At 39.1% G+C, this 21,911-nt stretch overlaps 4 protein-coding genes and 1 non-coding gene across 9 annotated transcripts in view; 2 read left to right on the top strand and 3 right to left on the bottom strand.

The window, feature by feature from the left end:
• Positions 1-293: 293 nt before the first annotated feature.
• On the bottom strand, positions 294-375 carry TRNAS-AGA (transfer RNA serine (anticodon AGA)). Its single transcript has one exon. It is a non-coding gene; the product is annotated as a tRNA-Ser (tRNA).
• A 269-nt stretch (positions 376-644) lies between these two features.
• Positions 645-4,464, bottom strand: LOC140768653 (uncharacterized). The gene is made up of 2 exons (XM_073109007.1): positions 3,435-4,464; positions 645-1,010 (listed from the first exon to the last, which is right to left on the bottom strand). Exons 1-2 carry the CDS (start codon positions 4,212-4,214, stop codon positions 861-863), a joined length of 930 nt encoding a protein of 309 aa, XP_072965108.1. The 5' UTR covers positions 4,215-4,464; the 3' UTR covers positions 645-860.
• A 2,989-nt stretch (positions 4,465-7,453) lies between these two features.
• On the top strand, positions 7,454-10,242 carry LOC140768480 (pentatricopeptide repeat-containing protein At3g12770-like). The gene is made up of 2 exons (XM_073108763.1): positions 7,454-9,668; positions 9,775-10,242. The coding sequence occupies exon 1, from the start codon at positions 7,542-7,544 to the stop codon at positions 9,354-9,356; it is 1,815 nt and encodes a 604-aa protein (XP_072964864.1). The 5' UTR covers positions 7,454-7,541; the 3' UTR covers positions 9,357-9,668; positions 9,775-10,242.
• A 90-nt stretch (positions 10,243-10,332) lies between these two features.
• LOC140768481 (uncharacterized) lies at positions 10,333-17,477 on the top strand. Of its 2 annotated transcripts, XR_012105766.1 has the most exons (8): positions 10,333-10,930; positions 12,141-12,193; positions 12,598-12,690; positions 12,784-13,007; positions 14,346-14,412; positions 14,780-14,890; positions 15,291-15,385; positions 16,341-17,477. XR_012105766.1 is itself a non-coding variant. In XM_073108764.1 (7 exons), the coding sequence occupies exons 1-7, from the start codon at positions 10,393-10,395 to the stop codon at positions 15,312-15,314; spliced, it is 1,110 nt and encodes a 369-aa protein (XP_072964865.1). In that variant the 5' UTR covers positions 10,334-10,392; the 3' UTR covers positions 15,315-15,574. The 2 variants fall into 2 exon arrangements, 1 of the variants encoding a protein (XP_072964865.1); XM_073108764.1 differs by lacking the exon at positions 16,341-17,477 and having other exon boundaries at positions 10,334-10,930; positions 15,291-15,574.
• Positions 17,478-21,375: 3,898 nt separating this feature from the next.
• Positions 21,376-21,911, bottom strand: part of LOC140768150 (phospholipase SGR2-like) — a 32,220-nt gene continuing 31,684 nt past the window's right edge. For all 4 annotated transcript variants that reach the window (XM_073108299.1, XM_073108303.1, XM_073108302.1 and 1 more), the window contains exon 23: positions 21,376-21,578. The gene's annotated coding sequence lies outside the window, so the exon portion shown is untranslated. The remainder of the gene's footprint in view (positions 21,579-21,911) is intronic.

Below are 21,911 nucleotides of genomic sequence, written 5' to 3'. Positions count from 1 at the left end.
TATATATATATATATATATATATATATCAATGTTAGACAAGCAAGTATTAAAAGCAGATAGAGAATAGTTATGAAGCGGTCATGAAAGATCTTAAATAAGAAAAAGGGGAGAAATTTCGGTCTGCGTGACAGAAAAGTTCTTAGAAGATATAAGAAAAAATAAAATGATGTGATCGATTATTCAAATAATGAATATGAATAGCCAAGCGGAAGAAAATACCAAACTAGATACGAGATCTCATTATTCCAGAAGACCAAAGGTCGGAAAGAAGTCGTATCAAGAACAAGAAAAACGTGGTCGGCAGGATTCGAACCTGCGCGGGCAAAGCCCACATGATTTCTAGTCATGCCCGATAACCACTCCGGCACGACCACGGTGATGGAATTATAGATCACCTTTTTTTAAAGAGGGTAAGAAGCTCAATCCACCCCATCAGAGCCTTTTGTGCTTAGCCACCGGTTTGCCGGCCGATAAGATCACCTTCTTCTAAGCGAAACTTCACTCTCTTGATCTAGCAACTTGCACGGCATATTATGAGGTAGAAAGTTAGTCCAATGTATATATAATCTCATTTCTAAAGCAGATTTTTATTGTCTCCTTTTCATGGGCAGAAGCAGTCACACAGAATGATCCCCTTCCCAAATTTCAATAACAACATAATGCTATTGTAGACTTTGTAGTAGACATAAAGCCAGCAATCCAACAACCATCTGAATGCTGATACCGAACAAAGACAAGGAGAAACTATACAAGATTCGAAAACAAACAGAAAGCAAAGAAACAAGAAGCGAATTGCCACAACTATAGTTGTAGAGATTTTGGAAGCACGTCTTCTTCACGATTAGCTGTCCGAATTTGATCAACTCATTGGAAACCCCGAGTTGATCCCTACCGCAGGCCATGGAGTCAGAACACTAGCAGAGAGTGATGCCCTTAGGATCGGAACTCGCCTCACCACAGAGAAGGCTTCATTCAGGCGTGCAGCACGGGCCTTGAACTGGGATTCCTTCTGTAGAACACAACATATCAGAGAAACAAAGATGTTCAAGAAACAAAAGCCTCTATTACAAGCAATTGTTGATCGTCTTCTCTTGAGGCATTATGCTGTAAAGCAACAAGTTATGTTGATATGAGTGCTGACATTAGTACTTCCAAACTAATGGTAGATCATTGAACACACCAACCACATCCCACAAATCTAGAATATAAACAGCTGATTTGATCTTTAAATTTTGTTTGCTTTGTTATCATACAAGTGACTCCTGATATTCAACTTAAGGAACAAAATTAAGACTCAGATAGCTCATTAGTCATTACGTCCCTAAATTTATATGAACAGATAAATAAAGAAACAGAGAAACTTTAAAAAGATAAACAGGACAAATTAATCAGAGGATGCCATCATATGAACCATAAGATATTGCAATCTTGAAGATGAAGTAATTAACCCAACACATGGGTTCTAACTCGTTCAGTATAGTTTATAGGCATGTCCCCCCTGGTCCACGAGACCATGAGTTATTCTTAGACATTCTCAATTCCTCCAAAATGAAGATACCAGATAGTCTGAATTTTGAGTCCAAAATTATTAAGAGATTCCTTTGAAAATGATTTAAGTCAGGAGCCATGTCCTTTGACCTAAGGGACCTCCGAAAACTAGCATTGCATCGCAAGGCATTTCCAAAGTCCCAAAACATACATCACACACACATATGTATGTATATATATGAATGGGAATAAATCTCACATTTTCAACTCACAACAAGAAACACAATTGAGGGGAATGTATTGGGAGAGGATAAAATCTCACTAATATGATAGTAAAGTATTTGGAAATTTTCACAACAAATGTCACAACTATGGATCAATCTGTCGATAGCTACAGTCTTTTATAGGCAATTTACTCTAAGCTAGTTTAATCTTGTATTTAATCATATACTATATATGAAACCTGACAAGACGAAGAAAGAAGCTTTATTATCTTCTCCATTGATTGGCTACTTTCTTACTCTTTTAATATACTTCAGCTCAAACATGTGATATACACAAAGTAGTCCAAAACACCAAACATGAAATGATTTAAAATGGTATATATTACTAACTGAATACACATTCAACAAATGTAATATGGAAGGCTAAATATATTATATCATCTAACCTGATACATTTATTATGAGATTTCCTTAAGTCCATTATCCACTGATTAGTCTTATCAAATATCAGAAGCATGAGGAGAAATAGTAACTCTATAGAAGCTTTGCTGCACCTGAACATACAAACTCAATTACACCCTCAGCTTCTAGTTCCAACATAACTTGATTGAACCAGTGCTGTTGCTATAAGGTGGTTGGAGTTTGCCATCAGGAAGACAAAAGAGAGAAAGATTTATGTTTATTTAGATAGTTGAAACTAGAGAATATCTCATTGATGTACGTAAGGTACAAAAAAAGAGAGTAGCTGAATTTATTCTATCTAAAAGTTCATCAGCATCCCTATCCTTGATTTTTCTCTTAAATCCATTAGACCAGCACAAGTTGCTTTAGAATTCCTTTGCAGGATTAGCACCCAGTGACATGCATAAAATTCGTTGTATTTTCTGAACAAGGGTCACACTCACCTTATACTGAACTGTTGGTGAGACGATTGTCATATATGCGCATGTTATTGCTAAGGTAGGAAGAATAACAAAGTGAGCTCATCTTAGAAAGAATTTATAGCAAATTTTGGACTTCACCAAATGATAACATAACCCTAGCTTTATCGAATCAACTTGATCTAATGATTGCTATGTTATCCTTGATTACTTCAGGCTCTGAGATACTTTCTGCCCACTAGATTGATGGACATACTAATGATATTGATGATTGACACCTAACATAACTTTCTCTTACCATAGTTGAGCCAGATACAACAATTTACATAATGCATAGGCGTATAGATTGTGCTTATGGATGTATATAATGAAATTTTATCTTGCCTTAGTTATGGACTAATTCCAGGTCAATTCTATAAGATGCTTGATATGCACCAACTCTCAACTCTGCGCTTCCAACAACCATATGCTTGGTGCATGTTGGAACATAAGCCCCAAAACAAGTTCTAGAAAAGACAACTCCAAATGAGAAATCCATGCAAAGAACTCAAAATCTATGCAATCATGGCTGTCCATTAATAGCGCCACTGCCTACCTCTTTATTAGCCATGGTTCATGCTGCAACGATGGTTCTGTTAGATTTAATTTGCGGGGTCAAAACCACAGCTATTCAAACTGAGGTTTATCCAATTAAACAATAAAAATTTAATTCAAGAGGCCAAATCAAAGTAATTAAGGAAAAAGCATTCTCGGTTAGATTTCATATTCAACCATCTCAAGTAACCAAAACTGTGGAGTTAATGTTAACCAATAACCAATGTGATCGTTAAAATTTCTCACCTTCTCATCCAGACTGATCTTAAGAGGTGGAATGCTTCTGCTCTTCTGCTTCATCTTATACAATCTCTTCACTAGCATTGCAAACCCTATCATTGCCGCAGCTATGGAAATCGACCAAACAGGCTTCATCCTAAAAAGGCAGAAATTTAAGACCTCCAAAGGCAACTTCCACCAAACTTTCTCTTTCTTCTTCTCACTGCCAAGAGGACTAATTTCCTTATTACCCATTTCCACCACAGAATCTCTTGAGCTCAGTTCGCTGGTTGTCTGGTTCACCGTCTCATTCAGACCAATCTTATCGTCACCAATTTCACCAGACATCTTTTCTGCCACCTTGTCTTCTTCAATTTCCGCAATCTCTTCCAAACCCACATCTTTCTTCTCCTCATCAAGGTCCCCTCCGTTCGAAAGCTCTCTCCTTTCGCTATTTAACAGTGATCTCTGCTCGTCCAATGACTCGTCCAACCGAACCGAATCCTTGTTAGGAAAATCGATCCCAGAAAAACCCAATTCCCCTTTTATTGGGTACGATTCAGGATCGACCCAACTCGGGTTATTCGCGCAGAGACCTTCTTCTTCTTCCTCCCCCTCCTCGCTATTCATCGGAAAGGTGGCTTTTTCCGGGTACTTCTTCTCGGAATCCAGCGCGAAGTAATCCAACTTGATGGCTCCATCATCCTCGGACTCGTTCTCCACGATAGCCCCAAAAGCGTTCAATTTCTCGTCGGCCTCGGAGCTGGGGAGGAGCTCCCAGTCGAGGAAGCCGGAGGGTTCTTCCATTTACGGCAACAAAAACAAAGAACCCAAGTCGCCAAAGACTAGAAAGGAAGAGAATCCAAGAGAGAGGAAACTGGCCAAAGAGGCGACGAAAGGGAAAGAGTGGGCACGACAAGATGGTAAAGATGAGAACTTTGGGGTTTGTTTCTGTCGTTTATCTTTCGTGCATTTTCGAGATGCGAAAAAGGAGAGATTTTTACTGGTGGCGATAGGGGGTGGCAGCTGGGAGTTGGGAGTTGGGGAGGGTGGGGCGAGCGGCCAGAGGAATAATTAGGAGGAAAACCTTTTGAGAAATAGGGTTCTTCACACTTAAAACCTCAAAAATTAATTACTCATTTACCTAAAATGAATAATTTCTTTTTTTACACACACATATTTTTCAACATCTTCTATCTCTTAAACCCGTTATTATATATATATATAAATAAATCAGAAAAGTTCTAAAAGAGATTAAATACCTTTTTTTTCCCAAATAAAAAAAAGATAAAAAGAATTTATATGTATTATGTACACGTATCAACTAAAGTGTTCCTACTTTTCCACTGTTACATAAATCATATTTTAATCATTAGCTACAGAAATATAAATGTCAAAGAGCATATCCATAATTACTAGATTTAGATACATATTAGCTCTAATATTAAGATGATACTATTTTCTTCGCATCAATCATTAGACTAATTGTGCCCAAATTGTCAACTGTCACATTAATCTGCAACAAATGCTAATTTCCCTCGTTCTAGTGGAATATTTCCAAGGTGAGGATTGTATCATGGAAGAGTGCGACACCAAGACGGCACTGACGTAGTAGTTCATACACGAGCCGCTAAATAAGAATTTAGTGAACGATATGGACGTTATTTTCCCCCCCTCCTATCTCACAACAAATATCTCGGTTGCTAGATACGCTGTCGTCCACGTCGCCCTCTGTTTTCTCCGGCGGCATAAGCACCCGTTTAATTCATAATAATTATTTGAGATTGAAATCAATCTTACGGTCGCTTTAATAGTAGAAAAAGTATCTCTTAATTTTTTTTAGAATTATCTAATCTTTTTATTATAATTTTTAGATATAAGAAATTGAAACTTGTTAATTTGAATAATTTTTACTTTTTATTAATCACATCAAGGATAATTAATATATTACTTTTCTATTTTACAACCAAATATAATATTTTTTCGCCCAATATTTAAAGTATAATTTTAAGAATAATAAATAAGAATAATTATTCTAAATATAATTTTAAGAGCTTCGACCGTTAAGAGAATTAGTGTTAAACTGCTCAATAAATAATGTAAGAACTTTAACTAAATTATTAGAACAACTTAAATATTAACAAGATTAATGCTTTATATGCAAGTAAAATTCTCATACAATTCAATCCTTTTCTCTTAGGCTTATAAGGGATAAATTAATTTTCACATGACTCCTTTAAACTATCAAAAATACTTTATTTAATCTCTTCTTTTAGAGAGTTAAAAAAATATAAAAGGTCATTATAAAAAAGAGTGATAGTTAAGAAGGTGAACAGATAATTATTATTTACATTATTTTAGGCATTTAAGTTTGGAACGTGAGCTATTAATGTAAATAACTTTTTGAGAAGAACTAGACCAAACATTTGTACATCCATTAAATGGGCATTTATTTAACCTTTTCTCTTTTTCAATACACTAATTAACAAGACAAACATAACCCCATGCTTGGGATTATAGCCAAGGTTTCAAACCCAGAAACAAATATAATGCAAGTCAAATTCCACTAAAAGAAAATACTATTCTCCCACATCTAAAATGTTCTAGATTAGTATATATTTTATGGAACTAATCCTTGCAACTTTAAGCATATCAAGATAACTTTGCATAGCTATAAAATTACTATATGAATAATAGTGCATACTACCCATATGGCATGAACCACTCAATGTGCTCCACTTTGAATGGCCCATAGTATTTTGTAGCTTGCTTGCTAGGGATCAAATTTATATTATCAAAGTGAAGGTTTCGTATAGGACTCTGTTAAAAGAATAGGTGGGAAGTGTGGAAACTTGAAACCATCAAAGGAGGAAATCCAATAGAAAAGATATAGTCCCATGCAAACTAACTTCTAGATAGAATTATCTGGTCATGTACAGGTGTTTCACATTATAGTTATATTTTAATAAAATATTAGTAGTAGATTATTATTGAAGTTAACAAGTATAAATAAATCACTCAAATATTATCTACTAGAATGTAAATTATTTGTCAATTATATTTGCCCCAAAGATATTTTTCGTTGTGGATATAATATTGGCCACCCAACCCAGCTAAATTATGTTGTCTCATAGCATGGTGAATAAATTGTTCCTGGTGACAAGACATAGAGTTGATACTAAATTAATGAAGAATAAGAAAATTTTATTGAAAATTAATGGCATTTTAAATAAAATGATGAAAGTAAATATAGTAGTAGTAATTAGGTGTGTTTAATTTATGAATAAAATATTAATTTTAAATTATGATTAAAAGTTATATAGAATAAGAGGAGAGAAAATAATAAATTAATATATCACAAGTTTACTATAACATAGTTTATTTAGTTTTATTTTATTACAACCTTTTATATTTTAATATTAAGTTTATTGTTATTTACTGAGAAGAAAATTTGATAGACAATTGGATAACCAATGGGAGAAGGGCACATATGATTGTGTCCATGTCTTAAACTTTTTTATTTAGGGTTTTCTATACATAATTGCCACTAAAACCTTTCAAAAATATTTTAATTGTTAATATTAAAATATATAATAATTATTAAAACCTTTGCTTTAATGTAGTATTCTAGAAGATTAAAGTTAATAAACACATACAAATGAGAAAGATACTTTTCTTTTTTAAAGTTTATAGTGTAAACTATTTTATCAACTATTTTCATATCATATAATGGAAGATATTTCTTATTGTACTATAATATTGGATATCTTTTAATTTATATTGAACAATTTATACAATGGCAAAATAGTTTATTTATCTATATTTAATTTTGATTGTGATTAGTTAGACTAAACTAACATAATGTCATTTTGCAATGAGCACTATGTTTTCTATGACAATTATTATATTTTTAAAGAGTATATAATGATAATTATGTTATTTTAATTTTATTTTTCAAATATCCTGAGCCGCTTTTGGCCGGGTTCGGTTCTTAAATATGAATACCCGAAAGACTGATCTTATGCGGGTCCAGACCGAATCCGACTTCTTATTAAGCCCGTGAAGTAAAACCCATGTGAAATACCCGCGCTTCCTTTAAAAACCCACTTAGATGCCCACCACTCGTTCGACGAAATGCGCCACCGCGCTGCCTCATCCCTATCCTCCGCCTTCGAAAACCTCCGTCTCATGCGATCCAACGATATCATCCCTGATCACTTCGTCCTCCCAACTATCCTCTCCATCTGCGATGGCTCAGAATTCTCGACGAGGTTCGCTCTCCAGATCCATTCCCTTGTGGTTCGGACTGGGTTCGATTTCAACCCTTTCGTTCGAAGCTCCCTTATCGGCTTCTATGCCCGGTGCTCCGATCTCACCGCCGCGAAGCGCGTCCTTAAGTCAGCCGGTTCGGACGACTCCGTCAGCTGGAATTCCCTCATAGCCCGCTGCTCTCGCGGTGGCTTCTACTCGGACGCCCTCGAACTGTTCGTCGAAATGCGCAGAAGAGATCTCGACTTGGACGAGTTCACGTACCCACCGGTCCTCAATTCGTCAGCTTTACTTGGCGATACGTTCGCCGGGACGTCACTTCACGCTTCTGTTATAAGGATCGGACTCGAATCCCACATCCACGTGGCGAACGCCTTAGTCGACATGTACGCCAAGCTCGGGAGCTTAACCTGCGCTCGCGGTATATTCGACCGGATAGAGGGAAAGGACGTAGTGACGTGGACTTCCCTCATCACCGGACTCGCCCGTCTGGGCAACCACGACTCGGCGCTAAATCTATACCACGAGATGCTCCTCAGCCGCGTCGACCCGGACGAGTTCGTCACCGCCGCCGCGTTGAGCTCCTGCGCCGGCTCGACGGCGTTGGAACTCGGCCGGCAGATACACTCGGCTGCGGTTCGACTCGGATTCGACTCTTTCCTCTCGGTGGGCAACTCGCTCGTGTCCATGTACGCGAAAACCGGATCGATCGACGAGGCGCGGACGGCATTTGATGGGATGGTGCACCGCTGCGCGATCACGTGGACGGCTCTGCTCGTCGGATACGCCCAGAACGGTCGAGGGAAGGATTCGCTCGTCATTTACGACGAGATGACTCGGACAGGGGTTAGACCGGACTACGTCACTTTTATCGGATTATTATTCGCGTGTAGCCACGCCGGTTTGGTCGAAGCCGGTCGAGCCCACTTCGAGTCGATGGAGAAAAAGTACAAAATTACTCCTGGGCCGGACCACTACGCCTGCATGATTGACCTATTGGGCCGGTCCGGCCGGGTCGAGGAGGCAGTCCGCCTCCTCGACCGGAGCAAAACCGAACCGGACGTGACGGTTTGGAAGGCCCTCCTCGCGGCTTGCCGGATCCACCGCCACGTATCCCTCGCGGAACGGGCGGCTGAGATGGTCCTCAAGCTGGACCCCGCCGACGCCGTGCCGTACGTGATGCTGTCGAACCTATACTCGCGGGCCAAGAGATGGGCTGACGTGGCGCGCATCCGGGCGTTAATGAAGTCGAGAAACGTGACGAAGGAGCCCGGATGCAGCTGGGTCGGGGTGGGGGGCGAGACGCACGTGTTCCACGTGGAGGACCGGGAGCACCCCCGGGCGGCCGAGATATACCGGAAGGCGGATGAGATGATGCGGAGGATAAGGGAGGAGGAGGGGTACGTGGCGGACACCGGTTGGGCACTGCAGGACGAGGGGGAGGAGGGGAAGGAGAGGGGATTGGCATACCACAGCGAGAGGTTGGCCGTGGCTTTCGGGCTCCTGGAGGCGCCACGTGGAGCGCCGATACGCGTGTATAAGAACCTGAGGGTGTGCGGGGACTGCCACGTGGCGATTAAGCTGGTGGCGAAGGTGTATGGAAGGGTGATCATACTGAGAGATGTTAATTGCTTCCATCACATGAGAGACGGACTCTGCTCTTGTGGAGACTACTGGTAGCAAGTAAGCATATTTTCCCAGGGTTGCATTTGATTAACTGACAGAAGGGAATTAGCAAGTATCAGGGACCCAGGTTTTGATGCAAATTCCCACATTTCAAAGCAGCTTATGAGATGATCAATTACATAGAAAAAGAGACTCGTTGGATTCCCCACAGAGAAGGAAGTGGTGGTCCAGAGATGAGGAAGGGATCCTTGTCACGGCCCATTGAGAGGGGAAACAAAGCACCACAAATTGATGAGAAGAATAGCTACTCTCGTGGAGCACAACCTGAAAAGAGATCCAAAGGCTTCATTCACTGCTTGCTGTCAGGTTAGCACAGCATATAATAACTAGTTCAGGGCAAAGGTTGGTACAGAGCAATTACATTAATTTCCAGGATACTTTATGACTTACGAGCTCCTTTGGGTAACAACAGGCCGCATAATGGCAACTCAGGGCTGTTAATGGACAAGTACTACTTGTTGATTTCTCTTACTGACTCCAAAATATCTTGAAGAGCGTGCACCGGAAAATTAGAATCAATCTCGATGAACCCGAGCTACCTGGGACGCATCCCTCAATTTTGGATGTAACTTTTGCTAATGATAACGATTTTATTCTTTATTTTTTATGAAGCCATAATATGAGTTTTTGCGTTTAGGAATCTGAAGAAGGAAGTGAGTAATACTGATAAACGTAAAAAAAGTTCTAAACTTTCCCAAGTCATCTTTCTGCAAGTCCATATAGTCTGCATGACCAAATCTCCTCACCTTGCAACCATAGCTCAAGTTCCATTTATTTTTAGTTGTTAGTATTATTATCTATGGAGGAAGAAAAAAGTAACAACAAAATATTCACAAAAATAAATTAAAAAAAAGAAGACCCTCCAGTATATTCCGCCCACTTGCCGAAGATGATGCCCACGTGGACAAACCTTGATCTCCAAAAATCTCAAATACCCCTCTACTTCCTCCTCTACTCCTCTGTCTCCTCTCTCCCTCTCTCTATCCCTTATCACCTCTCCCTCTCTCTTTTCTCCTTTCCCGTCCACTCTATGCTCCATGGCATTGCCATGTCTGCGCTCCCCCTCCACCCCACCCTGCGCCCCACCCGCATAATTTCCTCCATGAGGCCATCCCTCTCCTCTCTCTCCCCCTCCCCCTCCCCCTCTCCTCCCTCCTCCTCGTCCTCCTGTTCCTCTTCCTCCCCTCTCGTCCTACCCCACCGCCTCTCCCCCTTCCCCTCCTTCTCCTCGTCCTCCTGCTGCGCCTTTCGCCCCAAACGCCTCCACTTCTTCCGGACCCTCTCTTCCCTGCGAGAGACCAAGAAGGCGACGCTCCGCAAGGCGTCGAATGTCCCGCAAAACCTCAAGTTCGATGGGCGCAGAGGAGGCGGCGGCGGATCCAACAACGAGGAGGAGGAGGAGGAGGAGGAGGAGGGGGAGAAGGAGGCGGATGGTGGCGCTGCGTTGAAGGGGACGGTTCTTGCGGGTTTGCTGCTGGTTGGGTTTGTTGGGGGGTTCGGGGCTGTGGGGTATGTATATAGGGATCAGATTAATGCGTTCTTGACACAGTTCTCGGGGTTTATTGAAGGTAAGAAATGGATTATGTTGCAAAGCTTGCATCTTGATTGCGCTTTTGGGCTTTTCAAAGGAGATGGTGGTTTTCGTTTTGGACCCAGTTCGGAATATGGGTGGGTTTCTTGGTCAGAATTGGTGATGTTGTTGAGAATCCTGTTGCGTTTCTCCTTAATTTCGATGATTTAGATTGAGTTATTAGTTTAGTATGCGGTTACTGGAGAAATGTGACATTTTTCTTGGCATTCTGGACTTTCACCTTTTTCCCCGGAATTCTGAGGCTACTGCTTTCTAAATGCTGCCTTGGAAATTGGAGATTATTTTGGCATTATAGTGGTTAAGGTTTGCTAAATATGCTTCCGTTTGATACTGTTGAAATCTCTGTCTCTGTTAAATTGTAGTCTGATTTTGATAGTAGAACTCTAGTTTATTAGCTCTTGACAGCTGGGCCGGTGCACTATATGATTTATTGTGAAACTATATCTCCTAGACTGAAAAATGAGTATTGATGTAGTGAGGAACTTTAATGAGAAAACTGGCCGATCTATTAAGTTGTTGTAATGGAGAGTTATCTTAGTTACTAAGCTGGAATGGTTGACTGGTCAAAATGTGGCATGTCTTCCTGTCCTAGATTAGGAATGAACCGTGTATATGAGTAAGGAAAGATGCTCGTCATTGTCTGACTTACTGGATTAGCGTGCAGTATAATGAGTTTAAACAGATATTGAATTGGTCAAATTTTGTGAAGGAGCATTATTTAGTCCAGATTTTTATCCAACTTTTTCTGGATTGTTAGGCTACAAGCAAGCCTATTTGAGGTTGAAGGGAGATAATGTGTGGGAAATGAATTGGGGGCTGTTACTTCTGCCCAATTCTGCAACAAGAAGGAAACATTTTACTTAATGAATATCATGAATCCAGGGGTTGGTTTTTGTCCATAATGTTTGCTCCTGATATGATCACCTTTTCCTTCCTAAACCATATTCAAGGTACCCTAGAAACAAAATGATTGGAAATAGGACCTGTTACCATCATCCAGGACTTTAGTCGTTGTTATGTTTATGGTTCCGCATAACATGCTTTGTTCTGTGAAACTAACTGCTGTGGGTTAGATCGAATCTGTTTTTATGTGGTTCGAATGTGCTTCTTGATGAATTTTGCATATGGAGACAAAGAAATTCAATTTTCCATCCTATTCTGAAAATTGTAATGTTTTACTTGATCAGGTTATGGACCAGCTGGATATGCTTTATTTGTACTTGTTTATGCTGGACTAGAGGTAAGCTATAGAAACAGGCAATCTTTTCTCTAAGATATGTAATCTAAGTTGTACTCTAGCTTATCAGCTACTTGTAGCTGGGTTGTGGACTGTACGATTCATGTGATACTATGTCTCCTAGGTTGCTTACTGATGAAGCAAGATACTTTTATGGAAAGACAATTATGTGAAATAATGGATAATTGTCTTGTCCATGCTTCCTATTTGGACCATTATAAGATTGCCAAGAGTCAGTTAGATAGTATGGAATAATCTTGTTCATGATATCAGAAAAGATTAATTTGTATGACTTTGTCATTAGTGCATATAGCAGAGAAGCTTAGGTTTTACATATTTCATTTGTTAATTATTTTTACATACCATACTCTGTAGCATCTGACGTTATACTACTTTTTTTGATTCAGATTCTTGCAATTCCCGCAATACCATTAACAATGTCTGCTGGTTTATTATTTGGTAGTCTCATTGGTACCATCATTGTGTCTATCAGTGGGACGGTAAGTTGCTTTGTCTGCAATTCTTCTTGATTTATAAGTGATAAAAGATGAGTGATCTGACAGGTTCTCATTATGATTTGTTGACTTTGCTAGGTGGCTGCAACTGTGGCCTTTCTTATTGCTAGGTATTTTGCCCGGGAACGTATTCTTAAGTTGGTCGAAGGAAATAAGAAATTTTTGGCAATTGATAAAGCAATCGGAGAGAACGGTTTCAGGATTGTAACACTCCTTCGCTTGAGTCCCTTACTGCCCTTTTCTCTTGGAAACTACTTATATGGCTTAACTTCTGTGAAGTTTGTGCCTTATGTTTTGGGCAGGTTAGTTGCTAATTTTACCGTAACATTAAGTTGTTTTCATTGCTAATTTTATCTACAATTTTGTGAACAGTAGTTGCAAAAGAGTGCACCAACCATGCAAAATTAAGATCTGAATTATTTTGAAAAAGGATGAAGAGAATGCGAAAATTATTAAGATAAAACGGCAAAGAATGGAATGATTCAATGAACTCTATATAGCAAGATCCTTGACATTAGTGGTTCTGTACGTGGAACACTTGCTTTTTTGACTTTGCAAAGAAACAGTAGTAACAGATGCTTATCTAAAGGAAATTTCTTAGTTTGAAAAAACATTCTTTGTAAGCTAAGTTTTTATTTGTGATTGAAGCTCTTATTTCATTTACATTTTCGAAGCACTGTCCAGTTAGGAAGTAATTTATGTTAGGTCTCAGTGTCTCACTATGATTTTGTGCCACAAATCTGCAAAATTAATGGGAGAGCAACAGTAGGTGTCACATCTGAATGGGCATGCATATTTATGTATATGTGTCACTAGTTCTTTAGATAATGGCACAATATGAGTCATATGACTATAACTTTTTATTTTTTATTTTCATAAATCATCATTATACGTAGTCTTAGATCCTTCTTGTCATTCTACATTTAATTAGATATTATTTATTAAACTATTATCAATTAGTATTATGTATTGAATGTTAATATGTGTTTAATTATATTATGGAGTATTCAATCAAAAATTAATATTAATTTTAGTAAATATATTTAATCATATGATGTGTTGAATAACATTTATATTTGATTATTATTTTATATTTAATAAAATAGGTCATTTACAAAAGTAATCTAAAAATAAAATACTATAATGTAGGTATAGCATATATATTTAAACTAAAAACCAATATTGATATGCCAAAGATCCAAAAACATTTTTAAATGTCCTAAATTTTTTTATTGAAAATATGTTAAAAATATGTGCTAGTGGCACGCCGAGCCATGCCGAGGGCGTGCTGATTCGCATGACCAGTAGTTGTTTGGTATCAATGATATGAAACAATCAAATTGTAACTGAAAAATAATGTACTGCAAGTCTACAAGCATAATCTCCATGTTTCTTTTCTCTTGTCGAAGAGAAATTTGTTGTGAATTGTCCTCTATTTACTATTAAAAGTGCACCTTGCCTTTTCATTACGTTCATGATGTTCATTTGAATGACTGAATCAACCTTTCTTGCAAATCCACCTTCATGATGTGCACCATTCTTATACTTGTGATGTAGGAACTTGGATTTTCTCTACTCAAATCTGTTCCTCTTTTCATCAACTTGGAAAATAATGTTGATTGTTGACTTGGTGTGTGTAGTTGGTTGGGGATGCTTCCTGGGACATGGGCTTATGTTAGTGCTGGTGCATTTGGGCGAGCCATCATTGTAAGTCTTTCGTCTATAATAACATTTCTGGCCTGTATGATAAGGTTAATTTGTTCATTTCCAGTTTAATAGAACATCATTCTTCACTTATAGAGGTAATTATAGATCTTCTGTTTCACTTTCTAGTTACATGCTAACAATAATTGAGCATGTAGGATTAAAATTACATACTTGCAGGGTTTATATGTTGATCCTAGGTAGATGTTTTTGTGATGCTCAATAGCATGCAAGGATATTAAATCTGGTCAAGCAATCTATTCTGTTCATGGTTAAGGTTCATTTTGTTTTTTTTTGGGACATTATGCCCTATTAATACTCTCGAAGGGTGAAATGGAACTGAATCACAAATTTGCTTCTCTCTTTGCAGCAAGAAGAGTCAGAGGTGGGCTTAACAGGAGGAAATGGTCAATTACTGACTCTTGGCCTAGGCCTATTGTTTACAGCCATTGCTGCAGCTTATGTTACTCGGCTTGCGAAGGTACTGGATCTCCACTCACTACTGTTATTTCGATACCCTGCATGCAAGTTCAAAGAGGCTGCTAATGTGATGCGTAGGGTAGTTAAGTATGGGTTGCTCTTGTGCCAAAGCATGAGGTGGAAAATTACCTGGTTCTGTCGTGGAATATCTTTTTAAAGAAAAATTCAGCATTAGGATTTTCAAAGCATTTTAGTAGGGAAGTGTAAATTTTGCTATCAACATAATATACTTGTTGGTTTTTATAAGGCAAAATTCAAAACAGTACCAGGATTGAGAAAATTTTAGAATGATCTGGAAATCTCTAAAGATCTACACTATGTCCTCTGCTCTTCATTACTACCATTTCTCGAAAATTAGTAAACTGATAAGGATAACGCCATTCTTTCTCTTTTCTCTGCAGGATGCTGTGAAAGATATGGAATAGATGGGCAAGTCTTCCAATAGAAGTGTAAAGTAAGCGGTAGCCCCTGATAGGCCGATACGATGTAATTCAAGGTATATACAACTGCCTTGTACATCAGCATCTTTTTGATGCATCTAATATAACGAGATCGATTTTTTAGAAACATTGTCTACAATAAATTGAAGAATCTGCAACATATACCACCCCAATTTAGTGGCCTCTTGTAGTAATGGAATACTCAAAGAAATTAGTCCCTTCAGCTTGTTATTGGGCAATTACCACCACGTTTCTCACCCAATACACAGACAGCTCTGCCATTGTTGTTCAATATTGATTGGGTCATCTTGATGATATTTCACAAGATGAAAGCCACCAGCCTGTAATGCTGTGCTCACCCTTACTTTTCTCCCCCTAGTCTGAAGCAATTTTTTTTACCCTGACCATTGACAATAATGCATTTTTATACCCTGCTTATATGTAGAATAAGAATAACCTTCTTTTAGAATAAGCCTAGTAATTAAACAACAATTTAGATTTTTTTTTTGGTATACTAATTTATTATTCTCTCTTCTTTTATTCTATACAATTTAATAAAAAAATAATTTAATAATAATATGAAATAACTATTTTGTCATCCTCTCTCCTTTTATCATTCTCTCCTTTTATTTTATACAATTTTTTTTTTAACATTTCACATTCCTGTTTGTCTTTGTATACTCTGAAATTTTAAATTGATTGTAAGTGAAATAGTTCTCTCCTACAATCGAACCCCTCTACGAGAATGTGTTGGAATCTGATGCAATGAAGATAAATCATAAAATGGTTAAAACTTTCCCCTTGCTACACCTAGTTTTCATATGTATTATAATTTTATACGTGTCTTAGCAATGTTCTAATTAATATAGAGGAGAAAGGAAGAGGAAAATGAAAGAATCATTAGCATGATTAGGGAGGCTAGAAGCTGTAACATTTTTAACTCCTTTGCTTTGGCTGAACATCTTTCTCACATCCTATCATAAACCTTTCAACCTGACCTAACTTTGCCAGGAAAATCGAACCTCTCACTCTGCTACCTCTTTTGAACTCCATCAATCTCAATCCAATGGCGACTAGTATGAAGCTCTATCTTTCAAGCACATTCTCTTGCAAACTCCCTTTGATGAAAGGATGATGAAGCAACTCTCGGCATGCCCAGCTTTCCTTTGGGTTTCTAATCAAACACTTGCTTAGGAAATCCTTTCCATCTTCAGAAAGATTGCATGGAAATTTTGGTAGGTCATCACTGCAGTGTTGCTGCTGGGGTTATTACGCCATCTGATAAACATCCAAACATTTAGTTCTTGAGCACCTCTGGTGCCATCCACAATGGAGTCCCACACACAGAATGTGTTGGATGATCAAATCCTGGACTTTTGACGCACCTGAGGTTGGTCAACTTGATGCCGCTGGACGAACCTTTAAGTACATTCTTGCACTTGATTTCACAGTGAGTGATGCCCATTGCGATGAAGCTAGTCGATCCCTTTGAGGATCTCTCTGGTGCATGATCGTATCGGCCACTCGTCCAGGGATCGGCTGAACTTACCGACGATCTCCGACACGCGTGCCGCCTGCCATGTACTCCATGAACAAGTTGAATTCTTGTTTCTTGACTGACTTCATGCTCGATATTGCGGACGATGTATGGAGAGTCCATGTTCTCGAGGATCACCGCCTCGTTTGCAAGAGATGCAGACTCTACGAATGATTACGCCGATGACTTCAAGACAAAGAGCTCACTGTGCCAAATGGACTACACCCAATGAGCCAGACCCAATTGGGCTCCCTCCCACCCAGTTCTTGGGTGGTAAATGTCGATAAGACAAGGAATTTTGAATCCTAAGCAAGAATACAAGCAGAAAAATTTAAGTATATTGTCGTTCGGCAGCTTCCCAGTGAAACGGAGAACCGCCCGCTCCGCCGACGAAGAACCTAGCTTATAGTGATGCACTCAATTCACTTGTGTTCTTCATTATTCCCGAGATGTGGGGGAAGGGATAGATGAGAGTGGAAAGAGGGTGGTTTGGAGGCAATGGTTGTGGTTAGTTTTTTATATTTTAACCGGGTGTGATGAGTTATGGTATAGGCTTTATACCAATTTGTAGAGAGTTGTAGGCCAAGAACTAAAGAAGTACCAAGAAGAAGGCGGCCCCGTGATTGTGGGGTTATTAACGAAAATTAATATAAAAGAATCGAGTTCATAGCTCTCTAATTGCTTAAATTTAGAAAGTTATTGTTGAATCCAAATGCTATAGATCCTGAGTTCAAGACTTCCTTGCAAATTTTTTTACATATTGATGATAAATTCAGACATGACATGGCAGTCTCCAGCCTCTCTCGGTGGCTCAAAGGTAGGGTTGTCAATATAAGCTCGAGCTCGGCTCGGCTAGGTTAGAGATGAACTGAGCTTGAGCCGCCAAAACCGGCTTGAAATTAATATTGAGCTAAGCTTAAGCTAAAGCCGGCTCGTTTAGACTTGGCTCAATAGGCTCAGTATAAAAGGTGTTAGAAAAATTCCAATCTCCAAATCTCATTTCCACATCCTCATCTCCTCATCCGCCGCAGTGTGCCGGTGTCACCTCGTGCCCTCGTCCTCCTTCACCAAGCTGTTGCCTCGGTGCCGCCTCCTCATCCTTTTGCAATGGCAAGCCGCCGTAGTACTGCGTCGTCAAGCTTTCATTTTCTTCTTCGGCTTGGCTTGGGCTCGATTTGGCTCAGTTTAGCTCGATCCGGCTCGACATAAATGAGATTTGATGATAAGCTCATTTCAGGCTTGAGCTCGGTTTGAGTATAATTAAGCTGAGCTTGAGCCCAATTCTGAGGCTCGAAATTAATTTCGAGCTAAGCCGGAGCCGGAGTCGAAGCCAGCTCGCTCAGGCTTGGCTTGTTTACACCCCTACTCAATGGTGTACAATAGGAGGCCCAAACACCTACTAAGCTCGCTCATTTTGGCCCTACTTTGCCCAAATAGGCTCTATCAAACTTCCAGCATCTCGTGCCTCTTGGTCCACCTTGGGGATTTGGATGAGGTCCTCTTAGGGGTGAAAATAGATTGCATATAAATTAGATAGTATTCAACTCATATCTAGATTCATATTTTTAGTCTGAATACGGATTTATACAGATATTAGATTGATAGCAAAACTTAGAATCATATCCTAAATAAATAGATATGAATAATTTTTAGATACAAATCGGATAATTTTTGGGTAGAGGAATGAATCTTAAACAAATAAAGATCAAATTTTAAAAAGAAATTATATCCTTTCTTTAGGACAGTTAACACGAATATTAAGAGTTTTAAAAAATTCTTGCATTTTAAATAAATATAAAATTAACAAAGTTAATCTCTATAAACAATTTCGAACACATTATTAGTAACAATATCAATATTCACCATTTAGTTAAGCAAACTGAAAATCGTAAATCATTCAAAAAAATATGGGGGTAAACAAATATCCGATATCCGCATTTGTATTCACAAAATATATTTGACCCGTTTTCGAATTTTTGAAAAAAAATCTTACCAACAACTGAATTTGTAATTTAGTCGGCTATGATTTTTCTATCTAACTTTGGTTTGAGTTGAATTGGATAGTAGGTCGGGTTAAAGTTAATTTGACCCGTTTTCACCCCTAAGTACTCGCCATCCTTAGGAAGAAGGGGAAACCAATACGAAGGACTCCCTCTAATCATTATCTTTGAGTCTTTGTCGAGTTGTGTTTTATGAAGATTTTGAATTGGAAGGCAAGAGGCTTAGGCTTCTCCTTTGAGTGGAGATTGTTGTCTTCTCTAGGTGCGACTTCTTCGCATGCAGGAATCCAAGCTCTTTGAACCCTCTCTCCTTTCTTTGCTCTTATGCTTGGGAGGCTTTTGGCATCCAGGCATGGGTCAATGTGGGTACCCAGACAGGGGTTGGGTGGGTAGCTACTGGGTAGTCCTTTATGACATCTTTTTGGGGGGTTTTCACCAAGGAACTTTTTCCATGACTACCCCGCTAAAAGACTCTAGATGGAGGGTTGACTATTGTGCGGTCAATGTTTATAGCCTCATTGCTGCTGACGAGAAAGAAGCCTTATGGGCTGAACTTCACCTGGTTACTACAAGCTTCTCGACCCCCATGTTTGTTGTGGGGACTTCAATGTCGTTCGATTCTTCTCGGACCGCTCATCAGGATCAGCTTGCACCAGGGGCATGGCTCAATTCAATGACTCCCTAATGTCAAAAGGAAGACAATTCATGTGGTTTAACCACCAAGTGCCCCCATCCTCTCCAAGCTTGATAGAGCTCTCTTGTCTTTGGGCTGGGACCAAACCTTCTTGAACTACTCTTGCTCAGCCCTTTCTTGTTCGATGTTTGATTATGCTCCGCTTTGTCTCGACACTTTTGGCACACTACGATCATCTAAACTATCTTGGTTTAAAAATGTTTGGCTGTCAATATATGAGTTCCACCAGCTAGTTTGGGTTGGTGGTTAAGTGCACCTTTCTCCGAATCCGATGGCATCCTTCCACCTGAAGCTTTGTTTTGTTAAGCAGTAGATCCAAGCTTGGTGCACTTTCAATTTCCACAATGTCAGGCTTAGGAAGAAGATGATTCTTTGGGATTATCTTCTCCTTGGACAAAAGAGAGAATATCTATGGCATCAACGATCACGTCGACTAGCAGAAGGGACAAAACCACGAGGTTCTTCCACCCCTTCATTAATGGCTAGAGAAGGAGGAACTTTATCTTCTTGATCTGGGTCGATAACACTCTCATCTCCAATCAACTCAAGGAGTTATTAGACCTTAGTTGGGGACTTTTTCACTCTCCATTTCTTTTTTTTGGTAGATCGGTTTACCTTAATCTCTACTAACCTCTTTAGGGCCTCTCGTAGAGATATTTATGGAAGAAGATATCAGGGCGACGTCTTCAATTTGGGGTTTGAGAAGGGCCTAGGTTCAGACGGCTTTCTACCCTTTTCCACTAGTGTTTTTGGGATTCCATTAAAGGGGACATCATTTGGATCTTCAATGACTTTGACTTGGACATTCACTTTGTTGGATTGAATAAGTCATTATTTACCTTCTTTAGGCTAGTCTTCTCACAACTTTGGTCTGATCAACTTGCCGATTTGTAATTTAAAGATTGTGATGAAAGTCTTGGGTAATAGGCTTTGCTCGGTAACACATAACGGTTCTTGACAGCTAGTTAGTGTTAATCTGGGGTAGGGGTAGTCCATCTTAGACAACTCCACTCTAACTCATGAGCTTCTCTCGTGGCACACTAGTCGGGGTCCTCTGTAAGGCTCATTAAACTTGACTTCATGAAAGGCTTCGATAGTTTCTAATGGGACTCCTTCCATCTCTATCCTTCAGGCGAGAGGGTTCTTAGGCAAGTGAACAAAGTAGATTAGGCTCTGGGTGATCTCCACAAGCCAACTCCTTTTGCCTAAGTCGGGCCTTCTCTAAGGAGATTTCTTGTCACCTCTCCTTTTAATCCTAGTCACATATATGTACGACAGGATGCTGAGGAAAGCTCAGGCCAAAGCCTTCATCTAGGGCTAGGCCTTTATCGGGAAATTGAGACTTCTATCTTTCAATTTGTCGACAATACCCTCCTCTTAGAGGCCAATGAAGACTCCATTTCGAACCTGAGGTACGTAAGGAGACTCTGTTCGAGCTGGTGATAGCTTTGTCCACAAACATAAACAAAACTTGCCTCATGTCTCTCTCGATTTGTTGCAAAAACTATTCACGCATCTTCTACTGGTACTGCGCCTAGCAGATACAGAAGAATAATCTTTACATTTTGTAATTCTTGATCTCAGAAAGTTATTATCCAATTAGCTAAACCACAAATCACATTGAATCAAAATTTCAAACAGAACCATAGTGATTTGAATCAATTGTTTGACGGCTTGCCCATGATATTCAAATGAAAATAATAGATTACAAGGCCTCATCTTTCTTTAATCTGCAGATTTAATAAATAGATCGTAAAATCTACTATAATATAGAGAAACTTTCCATCTACGGGGGGAAAAGAACAAGCTGGTGTGTAGTCGTAGAGTTCCCCAATTAAGACATTAATACTTTTTTTTTTTTTTACAGATGAACCAAAACGAAAACAATAAACCTTTCGTGTCCACATCTTAATAAACTCATCATGTCTATGTACATAAATATAAAGCGGATGAGTTTAACAACACATCTTGAGCATGCATTTCTCCAGCTTATAGTCCGCAACAGATCATATGAAAACCTGCAGAAAATTAAGAGAATTTTAGTTTCAGGAGAGAAATAATGGCATAAATACTAAGTTTTCTACAACTTATTAAGGATTCAATTCTTACAGCTGGTTATCTACCTGGTACCAACCTTAAATAAATTGTTGCCAAATTCTTGACCAAAACAAAATTAGACAACAGATCTTGCCATAAAGCTTTCATGGCCAATCTAGATGAGAGAGAAAGATGACTAACTTAGATTCCAGGACTAGAGTCAAACGAAGATATTAAACATGCTTGTCTCTGTTCGGATGCACTTAAATCAATAATTACACAGGAAAAATTCCAATTGTGATGGTGCTGTTCTT

Source organism: Typha angustifolia, chromosome 10 (assembly GCF_048772165.1).
Source record: "Typha angustifolia cultivar Huaian chromosome 10, ASM4877216v1, whole genome shotgun sequence".
Taxonomy (NCBI): domain Eukaryota; kingdom Viridiplantae; phylum Streptophyta; class Magnoliopsida; order Poales; family Typhaceae; genus Typha; species Typha angustifolia.
The sequence above is the reverse complement of the archived record's forward strand: the minus strand, read 5'-3'. Positions and strand labels throughout refer to the sequence as shown.